The sequence below is a fragment of the Lithobates pipiens genome, unplaced genomic scaffold (assembly GCF_037356315.1).
Source record: "Lithobates pipiens isolate NorthernLeopardFrog02 unplaced genomic scaffold, aLitPip1_a1.2 Scaffold_25, whole genome shotgun sequence".
NCBI classification, from domain to species: Eukaryota; Metazoa; Chordata; class Amphibia; order Anura; family Ranidae; genus Lithobates; species Lithobates pipiens.
The window spans coordinates 61295153-61311706 of NW_027507787.1; the positions used below are offsets into that span (position 1 = coordinate 61295153).

The following is a 16554-nucleotide window of genomic DNA, read 5'->3' on the forward strand; positions in this document are numbered from 1 at the left end:
AGCATGAAAGCCCATAATCGTTCAACATGTCTTTGTATCATTAACAGTACCCTTTACTTATTTTGGAGGAGTGTCCACATACTTTTGGTGGTACAGAATATTTACTTTAGCGTTTCCAGATACAGAATCTCCACAAGCATAACCATTCGCTATACAAATGCAGGGGAATGCAGCTTTGTGCTAAATGCACTTTGTTACTGCAAACACAAAATGTAATTAATCCAGGACCCAAAAGCATTTATCGCATTTACAGCAAGGGCAGAGGAATATAAAAATCGCTAGATTTTATTTCTGTTCAAACGTAGAAGCATTAGCAAAACACACACACACAAAAAAAAGGTTTAATGTATGTATATAATTTATATTGGTTCCCTCATAAAATCAGCACAGCAAATATGAAGCAGTAAGATGTAAAAGTCTACAATTTTGAAGTGCTTGAGAGGCATCAATGCTTGTTATTAGAGAAAATACTGACAGTCTCCTACAAGGAATAACTCTCCACTGGAAAACAGGGAGTCTTGCTGTGAAGGGTCTCCATCTGAGGCTGCAGCTCTGCTCTCAGAGATCATTGTCCTTCACTTTTGCAGAGCGGAACATGCAGGACAGCTTCTGAGAAAAGAACCAGGGCATGGAATGCAAAGTTCTTAAGGCTGGTTGACATACCAGTGTCCTAATTAGCTACAACCATTTTTATGGAGAAGGCTAAAACCTGGAGCAGTTCCCTTCTGTCTTATTTTCTGATTTGATAAAATACTAAAACAAAAATGCACAAAATCAGAATTATATTGCCAAGAGAACCCCCCCCCCCCCCCCCAAAAAAAAAAAAAAAAAAAAAAAAAGCAAGAAAGAAGGCCTAATAAAAACAAACTTGCTGTTACACTACTAGCTGCCTTTTCAGTGCTGGAAAATGCAGTATGCAAAGCATATTAACACATACTAAGCACGCAGCAGTAATATTCTGCAGTCAGATTTTAAGAAAAAATTGATGCTGCAATGGGCCAATATATTCAACATACAGCAATTTCCCTTTGCATTGCTTTATTGAAAAAGCTATGCTGGAGTCATGACCAGTGTGTCCAAGTTATCCTTAAAAGGGGTTGTGAAGGTTTTTTTTTTTTTTTAAAACATGTTACACTTACCTCCTCTGTCCAAGGGTTTTGCACAAAGTGGCCCCGAGCTTCCTCTTCTGGGGTCCCTCAGCAGCGCTCCTCCCAGCATCGAGTGCCCCCTCAGAGACCCGCATTCCAACAGGGCACCCATGCGGGCGTGCTCGAGTCCTGCTGCTGCGTCTATTGACAAACAGCAGGACTCAGCCCCGACTTCGATGTCACTGGATTTGATTGACAGCAGCAAGAGCCAATGGCTGCTGCTGCTATCAATCTATTCAATGAGGACCCGAGACAGCGGCAGGAGCTGCTGAGTTCATTCTCGTAGCTGGAAAGATCAGGTTAAGATAAGTGCAGCTTAAAAAAAAAATAATTTTTTTTACAAGCCTCAGACACTTTTTTTGCCTCTTCTAAAAGCGTTTGAAAAACATAGGTGCGTTTTTAAACCCCGCTTTTGTCCTGCCAGGATAAAGGGATTCAGAAGAGCTGTCCAAATGCCCAGTGAGCATGAGGCCTAGATATTGCAAATGAGGGCACAGGCAGCTGACTGTTTCTAACCCTTCCCTACTTTGTCCAAAACATAGGAAATTCTTTTGTCTGGAGTTGGGCAATAAACCAAGCCTGTCCTCCAAGTAAGTTGCGAAGTCTACACCTTTGCTTATTTAAGTCTATACTATTTTACCTATGTTTCTATACTTTATGTCCAGCCTGAACAGCAGCATTAAAAAACCGGACATAGAAAGATAAATTTAAATGAATGCACCAAATCATATCTGTAAACCAACTTCACACAAGACAAATAATGTCAACTCTAAGAGAGCATTAAAGATGGATGATTTAATTAATTTATAGAAAAATAAAGTATTGCCAGAAGCCATTATTTAAAGGGGCTAGATCACTCTGCTAGGCTCGAAATCATTGACCATAACCATGCTTATATCTGAACAGTATGGCCTTATGGGTTTTATTGTTTGCTTCAATGACAAAGTTTAATAAAACAAAAAAACGGACACCCAAAACATTTCCAGGTGCTTCAAAAAAAAAAAAAAAAAAAAAAAAAAAAAAAACGTATTTGTCTAAAAAGAATGTTTTATGAAACAATGGATATTCGATCTCTTCACATACTGTCCAAGTCAGTTCATATGTGTTCTCATAAAATTTTCTTATTTTTTCTGAAAGGCAGACCAACGCAAATAGGTAATAACCAGTGTACTGTATTTAACCTCTCTTCTGAGCAGGCATCTCTACATTCATCCCAACCAAAACAGCTTTGTGCTCCTCAGTGCAGACAATTTGGTCAAAGAGGGGCAACATTCAGTTAATCCATAAATATTATCTTCGTCTTTAGAAGGGGAAGGATGTGGGGCACAAGGGGGTTTTGAAAGAAGAATTATGTGAAATAAAGACAAGGGGCAATCAGAAAGAAAACATAACGGTCCTTCACTTCTGGGTGTCCTGGTTGTAGTAGCATAGTTAAAAGACCAAGGTGGTTAGCAAAATATTTTAAATGTCACTGGAGGCGATAACCACCAACTCTTCTATCTCTAACTAAGAAGTTGTCGGATCTCCTTGTGCATATGACAGAGGAAGTCTACATATGAAGCTCCTCCATTCAGGTTTTTATCTTCAACCAGCAAGTGTTTGAAGAACATCTCAAGCTTGTCGTCCTGTTTCACAACGAGCAACTAAAAAAAAAAAAAAAAAAAAAAAAAGAAGAAGGTACAGATTGATATAAATTAAAGGCATAAAAAGAGCATTTCTCATCTATTTTTAAATAGACAATATGAATAATGCCAAGCGCTTTTAGTTTTCCCTTTCTCCTCAGTTTGCATAAAAACAGTTCAGGTATATTTTCAGCTTACAGTTCAGAATTTCAAAATAACAATTATACTCACCTAGGTGAATGCAGCATCGACCCGGTGCTGCATCTGTCCCCCACCGGCTCTGCAGTGAGGACTGAGCGATCAAACATGGCTGCTCGCTCAATTCTCCCCATCCACTCTGAGCAGAGCTGTGACTGTCAGTAATCGGCTCACTGGAGCGCTGGACTGTGGGAGGGGCTGGCTCAGGCTCTCAGCGGATTGCCTAGAGGCTGAGCCAGATTATGGTCCCAGCCTCTGGGTGGATTCCGACCATATAGTGAGGATCTATCCCGAGCCTGGACTGGTTGAGTGATGTTAGCCGACAGCTGGCTCTAGCCCACTGTTGGCTGAAAAATGGGTCACAGAAGTGCAGAACAACCTGCACTCCTGTGACCCATAGGAGAAGTATGGCCAAAAAAAGCTTTGCCTGTATTTCTCCTTTAACAGAATACATTTTTCTTCATAGTGAATGAGAGCGCTCTATAGACAGCTGTTGCCGTCTTCCTTCGTTAACAGCTAGTTGCTTAGGCTTCAATGCTTTTTAAGCCACTGACCTGGAATAAGAATAGCTACAAAGGGTTTTCTGACTTTTCTCCTACACTCTTGCATGCTTGTTCTGGGTGTATGACCCAGTAGCCCGTGACAGCGAGCTAAACTACTGACATTTTCATAAGATGGTGGGAAATGACAATGCCACATTCCTCTGGTGATAGGCATACTTTAAAGCGTTTAACCAACCACCCACCCAAGAAAAAAAAAAAAATTGGATCCTGCTCCTTTAAAGCATGTTCTATGTCATAGTGCTTGTCCTGGGTCATTTGGCACACTAACACCTAAAAAACCTGGCTGATCCTGCCAGTTTCTCCCCACCCCTACGTAAACTGACTACAGTGTATCATGGCTGCTGAGACCAGACACCCTTGTCAGTTTACGTGCCTCTGTCACCAGCAGCCTGCTATCTGCTCCTGTGTCCTCCTTTCCCCTTTCCTACTGCTCTCATAACACTAACCTGTATACACCACCAGCACTGCCTCCTATTACAGTGTCCCCCTCTGTGAATGTTATATAAATGCTGTAAATACCCAATTTAAGAGCCGAAAGTGCAATCACCAGCCAGCTCTCTCCACCTCTCCTCCCTTCCAGGCTGACATCAGCAGAGGAATATCAGCCCGGCCCAATGCATCTCAGAGGAGGAAAGGAGAAAGCTGGCCAGTCATGATTGCAATCTCAGCAATGAAATTAGGCATTTGCAGAATTTATTTTTATAAATCATCACAGAGGGGGGATACAATAGGAGGCAGTGCTGATGGTGTATACAGGTTAGAGTGGCATAAAGTGGTTGTAAACCCTTTACAACCACTTTTTGCTACAGGTAAGCCCTGGATATCTCCTGCATTTGCATGTGCTGTGGTCATCAGCATAAGCGCACTGAAGCAATAGCATGTACGTGCCGTTGCTTCAGTTAGCCTGTGCCATTACTGGCAGCGCACGCGTGGGATTGACATTATCGTGGCTCCGGCCAATCACAGTGATGGAACCTGCATTGTCAGCCGCCAGAGCGGTGAACGAGGACCATTACAGGGGCTTCGATTGCAGGTAAGTAATTCATAATGAGCTAGTTTTCTAGTATGTCTTGCAGGTGTTCGTTTTTTCTTTTTGGCAAGTGGGTTTACAACCACTTTAAGGTTTATGTGCCACAGCAGACAGTAATGTGTCAGGACACCTCTACCAGGTTAGTGACTAAGGCTCGCCCATAGACTGTTCGAATCCTGCTCAACCAGCCAAGATTGCAACCATGTATGTTCAGGCTGAATGTATTTAAAGTGATTGTAAAGGATTTTTATTTTTTTTTAAATAACAAACTTACCACCACTGTGAAGCTCATTTTGCACAGAGTGGCCCCGAACATCCTCTTCTGGATTCCCCCGGTGACTCTCGCAGCTCCTCCCCACATCAGATAACCCCCCTAGGAGAAGCACTCTCCCGAGGGGGGTTACCTTGCGGTGCGCTCCTGAGTCCAACATTTGCGTCCACAGACCCGAATGCCAGAGTCTGCCTGCCGCGGCGTCACTGGATTTGATTCACAGAAGCGGGAGCCAATGGCTGTGCTGCTATCAATCTATCCAATCATCCATAGAGAGATGGACAGTGTGACCCCACTGAAGAGATGAAGGGCTCAGGTAAGTGACTGCCAGGTGTTTTTTCACCTTGATGGACGTTTACAAACCCTTTAAGAGCGAACAACTTGGATACGAGCAGCCTGCCGGATTTGACATAGTATTATTGTTTGTATAGCTGCTAGCAATAATCACTGGCATCCCAAGCCTGGAGAATACAATAGTTTGGTGGGAGGGAATCCCCTGTCAACACTGTCTATGTGCCTTACCAAAAAGGGAAAAAGTAATGAGGCTGACTAACAATGAAGATTGCAACTTTAGACCACTGTATTGTGTTTTTTTTATGAATCAAAATTTTAAAGAAACAGTTGATCCTGCCTGTGACCTCCCCATCCACCTCAGCAGTGGCAACTAACTCAGTCTACCCTATGCAGAGTTGCCACCGCATGTGCCCACCTCTCCAGACAAACTCAGAAAAAAAAAAAAAAAAAAAAGAATGTGCCTACAGCTTATCCTCACAGGACAGACAACAGCTTTGACTGTCAGTGGCTCCACAGCCTCACTGTCAATGCTAATCAAAGCAGCACAGACTGTTTACATGATGCAAGACCAACTGACACGGTTGGATTGGTCCGGCCCACCACTTAGACCATTTAGGGCATAAAAAGCAAGGTGGTCCCTACCTATATTTGTGCACATCAAAGTGGTTCTAAAGGCTGAAGGTTTTTTAAAAAGGTACAAAACCTGTGCGTATGGCCAACCCCCTCCCCCCATATCTTTAGCTGAGCCCCCTTCAATTCAGTGATGTTCACGATAGCCTTGGCTGGATGGGGACTCTCCCTCCTGATTGGCGGAGACAGCAGCGGGAGTCCTTATGGACGCATAGAGCAGTGGCTTTGGAGCGAGCACGTAGCAGTGTTCCCAGGGCAAGTGACTTTCTCTGGAGGCACTGCTAGAGGGGAAGGAGCCAGGAGCACTGGCAGGCGACACGAAAAGAAGAGGATCGGAGAGCTGAGTGCAAAACCATAGCACAGAGCAGGCAAGTATGACATGTTCGCTATTTTAGAAACAAAAAAAAAAAAAACACAAAGCTTTAGTATGATTTTAAAGTAATGACAGATCTTATGTCTAACCTGACATGTTCTTTTTTGCCTAGCTTCGTAAAGTATCTGTTATAACATTTTGTACCTCATACAGTTTGTAATCATACAAAGCATAAAAATGAACACAACTGGGCCCCTGTGTACAGACAGAAAACCGTGGAATAAAAAAAAACATTTTTTACCTTCATATATCTTGGCCTCTGGGCTCTGAACGTTGTGATAATTGCATGCATTTTATTTGAGACTGGATTATCCAACACAGGTAATGCACTCTGTCAAGAGAAAAACAAAAAAAAAAAAAAACATTTTAGTATGTATAAAACCCAGCAGCTTTGGCTTAATACAAAATGTCCATATATGCATATCAAGAAAATATTTAGGGCCAGTTCACACCATTCCCACAAATGAATTGCACAGGAATGCACTGTGCACTCCTGTGCCATTCACATGCGGTTCTGTGCAGTGCAATTTTAGCAGATTCATTTTGAATTGGCTAAAATTACACCGCAAAGTAGTGCATGTACTGCTTTCGAAAACGCACTATAACCAGATCGCATGGTACAAAAGCACTGCGTTTGTGACCTGCTTTTGGGGTGTCGTTAACTTTCTATAGACACCTGCTACAGATCGCAAATGGAGTGCATTTTGCATGCGATGTGATTTGCACAGGCATTGTGTGAACCGACCCTAAAAAGTACGACTTATGTTTTTTACTATTCACAAAAATTATGCTAATATTGTTTGCAAATCAAATTGGATTCTATTCATTGTTTAAACTGCTCTATTGTCATCTACACATCGCAAAATAAAAAAAAAGGGGTTTAATGCTTTTAGATTTTCTATATTTAATGTCAATGTAGAATTCATTATTTTTCTAGGAAATACTTGCCACAGTATTATCTCAACAGGGAAAGAATTTCTCTAAACTGTTGTAAAGGAGCATATAATTATAATACATAAACCTGGAAGACCTGCTGGACACACAATCCAGGTTGTGGTTATCAGAGTGAAGCGGTCGCTGCCTGGATAGAATTCTTGTTTTTATTATATGCCGATTTTTGTTATACAGTGGCAAGACAAAGTATGTGAACCTCTTGGAATTAACTGGTTTTCTGCCATAATTTGCCATAAAATCCAAGTGGTCACAACAATAGACAAACACAATGTGCTAAATCTGATAACACACAATTTAAATTTCTTGCGTCTTTATTGAACACACCCAAAACACATGCAAATTGATGGAGAAAAATTAATTGAACCCACAGACGAATTACCTCAATGAAAGCCAAATGGAGGGGGGGGGGGAAAGAGTGGTTTAAAGCTACTTTAATTGATAAAAAGGACACTCAAACATTAAGATTGCATCAGGTAAAGCAAACCCTCCGTCAGAAAAAGGAGCTCTCCGAGGACATATGATCAAGACTATGTGCATAAGGCTGGAAAGGGACGCAAAGGCTTCCATCAGTCAACAGTTAGACAAATCGTCTATATATGGAGACAGTTTGGTACTGTGGTTACTCTTCCAAGAAGTGGGCGCCCAGCCAATAAGACTCCAAGGCACAACACAAATCCTCAATGAGGGATAAGAAGAACCCAAGAGTAACAGCTAAAGGCTTGAAGACATCACTGGAATCAGCAAACATCCCTGTTCATTAGAATACCATATGTAAGTCTTTGAGCAGGCAGGGTGTTCATGGCAGAACACCACAGAGGTAGCCATGCTCTCCAAAAAAACATTACTGCGTACCTGAAGTTTGCCAAAGAGCACCTTCACAAACCGCAATGGTACGGGGAAAATGTTTTGTGGACTGTTGAATCAAAAGTTGAATTGTTCAAGAAAAATACTCTCTGCATGGTGCAAAAAGAGCAGATTACCGGCATCAAATCAACCCAATGATGAAGTATGGCGGAGAGAACATCATTTTGGGCTTTCTTTGCTGCCTCTGGGCCTGCACCACTTGCAAAACAAGGAGAAAATGAATTCGAAAATTAACCAAAATATATCCTACAGCACATGTGTCAAACACAAGGCCTGTGAGCCAAATCTGGCCCTCCAGGCCATGTCATGTGGCCCTCGCACCTCTCCTGCAAGCTGCAGAAGAGCTCTAGCCCTCCTCTGGTCCTGCTCCAGACCTCGTACTTTCTGCTTTCCAGCAATGCCTCCAGTTTCTTCCAAGCAGCACCACAAGATATATACTGTGATGTAAGGGCGTGCAGGCGACTCGACTTGTTGGTGGGAGGGCTCTTGGACAACTGATTTAAGGGTGATGGATGCTCTGGACATCTACTCTTACAGACACAACTTGCCCATGTGAGGGCAATCATGCCGATATGGCCCACAATGAAATAGAGTTCGACACCCCTGTCCTACGGGATAATGTCAGGCTGTCTGTCTGCCGGCTGAATTTTATCAGAAGTTGGGTGATGCAGCAGGAAAATGACCCCAAGCATAGAAATAAATCCTACCACAAACTGGCTTCAGAATAGGAAAATTCTCCTTTTGCGGAGCTGAAATGGTTTTGTAAAGAGGAATGGTCAAAAATTCCTGCTTAACGCTGTGCAGGTCTGGTCCAGAGCTACCGAAAACACTGCCGCCAAAAGGAGGTTCAATCAGATATTAACTCTAATCTCCTTTCACTTACTGTTCGGTTTTACTGTTTTTACATAATAGGAAGGGAAAGGAAATCTCTTTAATGTGAGGAAAACCCTAACCTTCAGCGGGTCAGATAATGGAAGTTTTCCCCTCTATCTCTGTTCTCACGAGAACGCAAAATGTTGTCAGAACTAAAGCCTGGAACACACGATCAGATTATCGGACAAATTTTTGTTGCATGCTAGTCTCATATTAAAAGTCAAAGTTACTCAACATATGCACATTCTCGTATGACAAATCAACTTCAGAAGTGATGTAATGTGTTAAATTGTTTTGTATGTGTTCTCTCGTTTGAGCATACATAGTCAGCCTGTTCACTGATGCCATGCTCCTGTATTTGAAAGATGCAGGCCCATCACTTCAGGCTGCTCTACAGCTCATTAAACGCTTTGGGGTATTCGCCTGTCCAAATTCTACCACTAGATTTAGGTGCCCCCACAGCAGAGTGAGCTGAACTCCCCTTGGTCAGGGGCCAGCAAGCTTAAAGAGGAAGTAAACCCTGATGAGTTTACTTCCTCTTTCATTCCCTGCAAAGGCAAAGCATAATGGACTACTATGCATCGCATAGTAGCCCATTATGCGTCACTTACCTGACACAGGAGCCAGCGAAGTCGCCGCTGTCCCCTGTAGTCCGCCGCATCCATCTTGTTGGTGGGGTCTCGTAGCTCTGCCGCTGTCATTCGGCGAAGCCGCGATGACATCACTCCCACGCATGCGCACAGGAGTCGATACGCGCGGCAGCTCCATTCTTGGAAATGCCGCGCTCAGTGCGCCTGCGCGCCGCTGTCTACGTTTTCGGGCAAATATCTCCTAAACCATATAGGTTTAGGAGATATTGCTTGGACCTACAGGTAAGCCTTTATCTAGGTTTACCTGTAGGTCAAAGTGGTTTGTAAGGGTTTACAACCACTTTAAATACCTGGGAGTTCAAGTCTCCCGATCTCTAATGGACTACATAGGACTTAACATTGAACCCTTATATGAAATCCTAAAAAACACAGCCATGGTCCCGTCTCCCCCTTGGGGTTATGGGACGAATCAACCTAGTAAAAATGATCCTCCTCCCCAAATTACTTTACATTTTCTGGCAAGCCCCACTCTACATCCCACCACGCATATTTAAATCTATTCTTAACACATTTATCTGTGGGTCCTCCCATCAAACTGTCATGGCGAGCTCTGAAGTGTCCAACCGATCTGAGTGTCACCGCACTACCAGACCTATCCCTATACTACATTGCTTCTCAACGTTCCCATTTCTTTTACCTCAGTGAAGATGACAAAGAAAGATACTTCACCCTAGTATGCTCCCAGACTCCTCGCATGGTTGTTCAGTCATTTCAGATCCTACTCTGTGGTACCTGCGGAATGTCTCACATGGGCAATAGGACTCATACGCTATTTGATCACTGCAAGATTTGCCAGCTGGTCATGCATTATAGCAAGGCTCCCATACGTCACTGTGGGACAATCCACACCTGTCTGAGCCGTCATCCATCCCTGACCATGGTCTGTAGATTGACAAAGGGGTCATATACCTGTCACACATCGCTAATGGGTTGGTTAAATCATTTTAAACACTAAAGGACCGTTTTGCTATACCCAACCATAAGTTCTTTGGCTACCTCCAACTCAGGCATGTGCTTAATACTCAATTCCGTGACTCCATACCCAACCTTAAAATCATACTCTCGATAGACATCACAGGTTGGACTAAAAGACTAATTTCCCAATTCTATAATTGCCTCATGTTACCTATGGCCACCGCTTTTGCCTACCAGCTGAAGTCCCCCTGGAAGCTGACCTGGATGTGACGGATGAGGACTGGGAGGAGGCCCCAACTACCTGTAAATGTGTGTCTCCTAAGCTATCTGATTGCCTCACCCACCTCTATGCCCTCCATAGGTCCGATCTAACACCCTGCCACCTCTCCAGGTATAAGCCAGAGCAAAGCCCTGCATGTCCTAGGTGTGGTGATCAAAGCGACTCAGTCTACCACTTGCTATGGTCCTGCCCGTCTATCCAAGGGTACTGGTCATAGGTTGTAAAGTTCCTCCACGATCATATGGGTCCCCCCCTGACCCTGTGTGCCTGTCAATGTATACTGGGGCTGCTCTCTCTCTCTGAGGGTGATAAATACTTAAAAATATTTTTGCAAGAAACATTCTTAGACAGAATGCAAATCGCCAGGACATGGATGAGAGTGCCGTGCCTGAAATTTGAATCGTGTGGCTAGCTTGAGTCTTTCAAGAGGTTTTCTTATGGGAGCAAAAAAATCCCCACTCTGTCAAATACATACAAAATAAATGTTTTGGCTGTACTGGGGCTTTACTATACAGTACAAAAAAAATAAAAAATTTTGGATGAGAAAGCTACTGATTTTCAAATGTCTTCAGCTGCCCACAGCCTGTTAAATAATGACTAAACTTACCATACTAGAGTCTATCTGGCTGAATGAGGACACTCCAAATAGGTTCTGGATGAGAGCCTGCTGCACATTTGCACCAACCCATATAAAGAAGTTCACACCATTTTCAAGCAGATATATTTCACCCTTAGAAAGCCTTTCTTCTGAGGCACGGATAGCTACAGGCAGGGAATCACTGGTAGGATCCACTTTGGTCTGCACAAAAGAAAAAGAGTAAAGATTAAATACTGAAACAAAAAACAAAACAAAAAAGTAAGCAAGCCATATATGCCAAAAGGCAAATTTTAGATTACACTAACACGTCATCTGACCAGTTTGAAAAAAGAAAAAATAAATGCCACAAAAGGTTAAAAAATACAATTCCATGTATTTTGCAATGTTGCTACGTCAGTGAATAAAAAGCCACTAAAGAAGATACAGGAATAAAACTTACAAACGTCAGGAGCCTAGGATAGAAAAATACATTTGAATCTGCAACATCCATGGAGGAAATAAGCTGTCGCACGTATGCCCGGTCATCAATGGTCACGTCAGGACCAGGTTGCAACACGTCACTTTTCAGTACACAGTTCAGGTAGACAGGAAGCAGCTTCATGCATTCTGGAAGGATCAGCTGGTAAAAAAGTAAACAGATCAGAACATGCTTTGACTGGAAGTATGATTTTCAGGACATATAAGCATACTGCATTGCAGACAATACCTGGCCAGCAGAAGAGGGGCTTGCACAGTTCTTGCGATAGCATGCGAGAATTTGAGCGCACTGATTTATCAGGGAGTCTCTAACAGTCTTTGTTGGGTTATTTAAGACTCCACGGAAAGCTGAAAAATCAACAAAAAGGCAAATTAAAGGATAAGGTCACCATTCAGACCATATTTAGGGTGTAACATGCTCCAGCACATGGTCTCCCCACCCCATGTCAGCAGGCAGGGTTTCTTCTCCCCACAACATTGTCACATTTTAAAAACACTGCAACCGCACAGCTGCATCATTCATTTGTTCACAGCAATTTGAACAAGGAAAATTACAAGTCCGGTCTTCCACTGCAGCAGACAGCTTGAAGGTCTTAATGAGCTGCAAGGGCACTGATGAGCATTTTCCCTAGTTCATTCACAAGCCCTGCAGCTTTTAACAAACTGTCCGTACAGAGGTATGGGCTGAAAGCTGTAGGACATGTCTACAGGAGCCAGACATTGCACTGGTATCCACTGACTGTGGGTGCAATGCTTTGCAGGCTCCTTGAGGGGGGTGGAATTATTTTTTGCAGATAATATGTGCATTTATTATTTTTTCCCAAAAGGTGAACTTTGTCTTTAAGAAATTTCAATAAGAACACAAAAACCAAGCAAACACAATATCAGCATTAAATATCCCTTGTATTTATGTGCTGTATTAACCACTTGACCACTGGGCACTTAAACACCCTTAAGAACCAGACTAATTTTCAGCTTTCGGTGCTCTCACATTTTGAATGACAATTACTCAGTCATGCAACACTGTACCCATATGAAAATGTTGTCTTTTTCACACAAATGGAGCTTTCTTTTGGTGGTATTTAATCACCTCTCGGTTTTTTATTTTTTGTGCTATAAAAGAAAAAAAAGACCGAAAGTTCTGTAAAAAAAATGAATTTTTCTTCGTTTCTGTTATAAAATTTAGCAGATTAGTAATTTTTCTTCATAAATTTTGGCCAAAATTTATACTACCGCATATCTTTGGTAAAAATAAGTACAAATTGGTGGATATTATTTGGTCTTTGTGAAAGTTATAGAGTCCACAAGCTGTGGTGCCAATATCTGAAAATTGATCACACCTGAAGTACTGACGGCCTATTTCAATTCTTGAGACCCTAACATGCCATAAAATTACAAATACCCCCCAAATGACCCCTTTTTGGAAAGAAGACATTCCAAGGTATTTAGTAAGAGGCATGATGAGTTTTTTGAAGTTGTCATTTTTTCCCACAATTCTTTGCAAAATCAAGATTTTTTTTCCTTTTTTCCCCCCACAAAATTGTCATATTATCAGTTTATTTCTCACACACAGCATATGCATACCACAAATTACACCCCAAAACACATTCTGCTATTACTCCCGAGTACGGCGATACCACATGTGTGAGATTTTTACACAGTGTGGCCACATACAGAGGCCCAACATGCAGGGAGCGCCATCAGGCGTTCTGGAGCACCCAGGACAATTCTGACATTTCTCTCCTACATGTAAAAATCATCATTTATTTGCTAGAAAATTACAGAGAACCCCAAAACATTATATATTTTTTTTTTAGCAAAGACCCTAGAGAACACAATTGTGGTCGTTGCAAATTTTTATCTCTCACGGTATTTGCGCAGCAATTTTTCGAACGCGTTTTTTGGGGGGAAAAACTGTTTTGTGTTTAAAAAAAAACAAAACAGTAAAGTTAGCCCAATTTTTGCATAAAGTGAAAGATGAAGTTATGCTGAGTAAACAGATACCTAACATGTCACTAATTGCACATGCCCGTGGAATGGCGCCAAACGTCGCTACTTAAAAATCCCCATAGGCGACGCTTTAATTTTTTTTTACTGGTTACATGTTTTGAGTTACAGAGGAGGTCTAGGGCTAGAATTATTGCCGCATCTATGGCAGGGTATCTCCAAGTATGGCGGGGTATGGCAATTTATGGCGGGGTATGGCAATTTATGGCGGGGTATGGCAATTTATGGCGGGGTATGGCAATTTATGGCGGGGTATGGCAATTTATGGCGGGGTATGGCAGCGTACTGGCGGGGTATGGCAGCGTACTGGCGGGGTATGGCAGCGTACTGGCGGGGTATGGCAGCGTACTGGCGGGGTATGGCAGCATACTGGCGGGGTATGGCAGCATACTGGCGGGGTATGGCAGCGTACTGGCGGGGTATGGCAGCGTACTGGCGGGGTATGGCAGCGTCATTTGACGGAGCGATCACGTGGTAAACGGCGGCAATGAGCGGCCGTTTACCGTGATCTGTGATGCGCCGGGTCCTGTGGACACGGATGCTCTCGTGTGCGAATTCAGCAGAATTCTGGGAGGCCGTTAATTAACAGCCTCTCAGAGTTAAACAACCGCCCTGAAGCCATTAATCGGCTATGGGCGGTTGTTAAGTGGTTAAATGTATATCAAATCTGTTCAAGATAAGATGTGCATAAAGTACATCTGAACGTATACAGTTGCTATTGCCAAAACTACCAATTGATGCAGATACATTTTATAGGGTGCCGGCATGCTCGGATAAGGGTCTTATGGATTTTGGGGGAACCTGACACTGTTTTTTTCCATAAATTTTTTTATTTTTTCCATAAATATTTTTAGTCAGCAAATTTTTTTATTTTTTATTCAGCTGTCATTGGGGAGGCCCGCAGACAGCTGATAATTCTTCAATTAAAGGCGCTGTGGCTGGCTTCCCAGCTCGCTCCTTAGAAACCAGCTATATATACAGTGAATGTTAAAAAAAAAAAACAAGAAAAACTCACATCGCAAAAAACAAATCGCAGTAAAAGCGTTGTAAAAACGCAGTACTTGCATTTTAGATGTGGGCCCATTGAAGTCTATTACATGCAAAACAGTGCATTTTGTGGGAAAAAGGTCCCCCGGCCCTTTCCAAAATCAAAGCGGCAGAAAAATGCATTGATTTGAACGTCCATAGGAATCCATGTTAAAAAAAATACCCTGCATTTCTGCAAAAAGCATCAGAAAATGCATTAGTGTGAATGGAGCATTAATGTGCACAGGAGTAACCGAGATAGAGAGTAAAATCTCCCCAATGAAGTTAGACAGAAATAAAACACTTGACAGTCTTGAACATGTTCCCACTGTATCCAAAGCTAAACGAAAAATAAATATTTGGCTCTGGAATTGCGCTTTAAACTACCTAAAGGTTCTTGAGGTTTCGCAATGTTTCTCAGGTAAAGCTCTTTACCTGACTTTCAAGTCTGGCCATCTGCCATAGCAATTACAAGTGGGTGGTATTTATTTAATTTCATTTATGGAGAATGCAACAGATAAAGTGGTAACACCCAGTAATATGTAAAGTCTTTAAGAAAATGTATTCTGCCACTAAGTTTTTTGTGGTCTACTATACAATGCCTAAATGTGTATATAAAACACACATAGCACTCACCAAACTTGGCAAAATAGTTGATCAGCGTGTCCGTTTCACAATTTCGATACAAGTCTGCTAGTTGTGTGCAGCAGTTCAATGCCATGTTATGTACGCGAAGTCTACGCTGCCCTCCACAGCTGGTATACAAGATAGCACACTGGAAGAAAAAAGGAAAAAAAAAAAAAAAAAAAAGACACGTTTATGCCAAGAAAATCATCATTTAGGTTGACAAAATACAGAATTTTTTTTCTAAAGCTGATAGATAAGAACCATAACCGTAGAATAAAAGCGCAGACCTAAAACAGAGCAATTTAAAAGGGGACACTCAATGTCATCGGTCTTCATATAGGCTTTTAATATATGCAGCAGTCTGCCATGATAGATATCACCCCTTTAACTGACTGGATCTTCATAGTTAAATGATCTCGAATCTGGGCATGCAGGAAGGCAAGCCAGTGTTTTTCTAGTTCAAGCAGGGCCTTATATCAAATCCTCAGCAAGACTAGCACAGGCTGAAGTGGATAAGAGGTTGAAAACGACCAAGAAAAGTATCAACAAACCTACCTGGTAGCCCCACATAAATCCTACTTGCAAGAAGGAATGCAGAATGAAAGACGGATGTATTCCAGTGATCCCCTACCCACACTAGTATTGTATAGATAAACAAGCCACTGAAAGTTAGCTAGAGGCAGAAGCAGACGTAAATGCAGATAACAGAGAAAGCCACTCATCTTGAGTTGTGTAGTAACAGGTAGCCCGCTTAGAGTTTTTTTTATGCCAATATTTCATATTCTTGATATGTGCCTGTTGTGCCATATACTTGTATAAAAACATATACTGGTCTCTTTGTATTGCTTCCTTTGTGTGAAATCCTTGGTTTTCCTGCCAGTCCCTCTGCTTTCCTATTAAAAACTGACCACATTAACCACTTAAGGACCGCCTCACGCCGATGCACGTCGGCAGAATGGCATGGCTGGGCACAAGCACGTACCTGTACGTTGATTTTCAAGTGCCCAGCCTTGGGTCAGGAGTGCGCCGCAGTTGGCGCGCTCCCGACCCGATCCTGTGCTCCGTGGCCGTGGGACCAGCGGACCCGATTGCCGCTGGTGTCCCGCGAATGGGTCACAGAGCTGAAGAACGAGGAGAGGTCTGTGTAAACAAAT

The 16554-nt window shown here is 42.5% G+C and overlaps 1 protein-coding gene across 1 annotated transcript; it reads right to left on the minus strand.

Annotated features, from left to right (window-relative positions):
- Positions 1–340: 340 nt before the first annotated feature.
- LOC143930307 (protein transport protein Sec24C-like) lies at positions 341–15548 on the minus strand. Its single transcript, XM_077454542.1, has 6 exons — positions 15410–15548; positions 11970–12088; positions 11703–11882; positions 11273–11464; positions 6371–6460; positions 341–2791 (listed from the first exon to the last, which is right to left on the minus strand). Exons 1-6 carry the CDS (start codon positions 15492–15494, stop codon positions 2651–2653), a joined length of 807 nt encoding a protein of 268 aa, XP_077310668.1. The 5' UTR covers positions 15495–15548; the 3' UTR covers positions 341–2650.
- Positions 15549–16554: the final 1006 nt, after the last annotated feature.

Bases quoted from the DNA above. Each gene is read 5' to 3' on its own strand.
- LOC143930307 (XM_077454542.1), bottom strand. From the start codon at position 15,494: ATGGCATTGAACTGCTGCACACAACTAGCAGACTTGTATCGAAATTGT. The intron at 11,465-11,702 runs GTAAGTTTTATT...TCTTTTGTGCAG, and splicing joins ATCCTAGGCTCCTGACGTTT to ACCAAAGTGGATCCTACCAG. The intron at 6,461-11,272 runs GTAAGTTTAGTC...TTCTCTTGACAG, and splicing joins GCCAGATAGACTCTAGTATG to AGTGCATTACCTGTGTTGGA.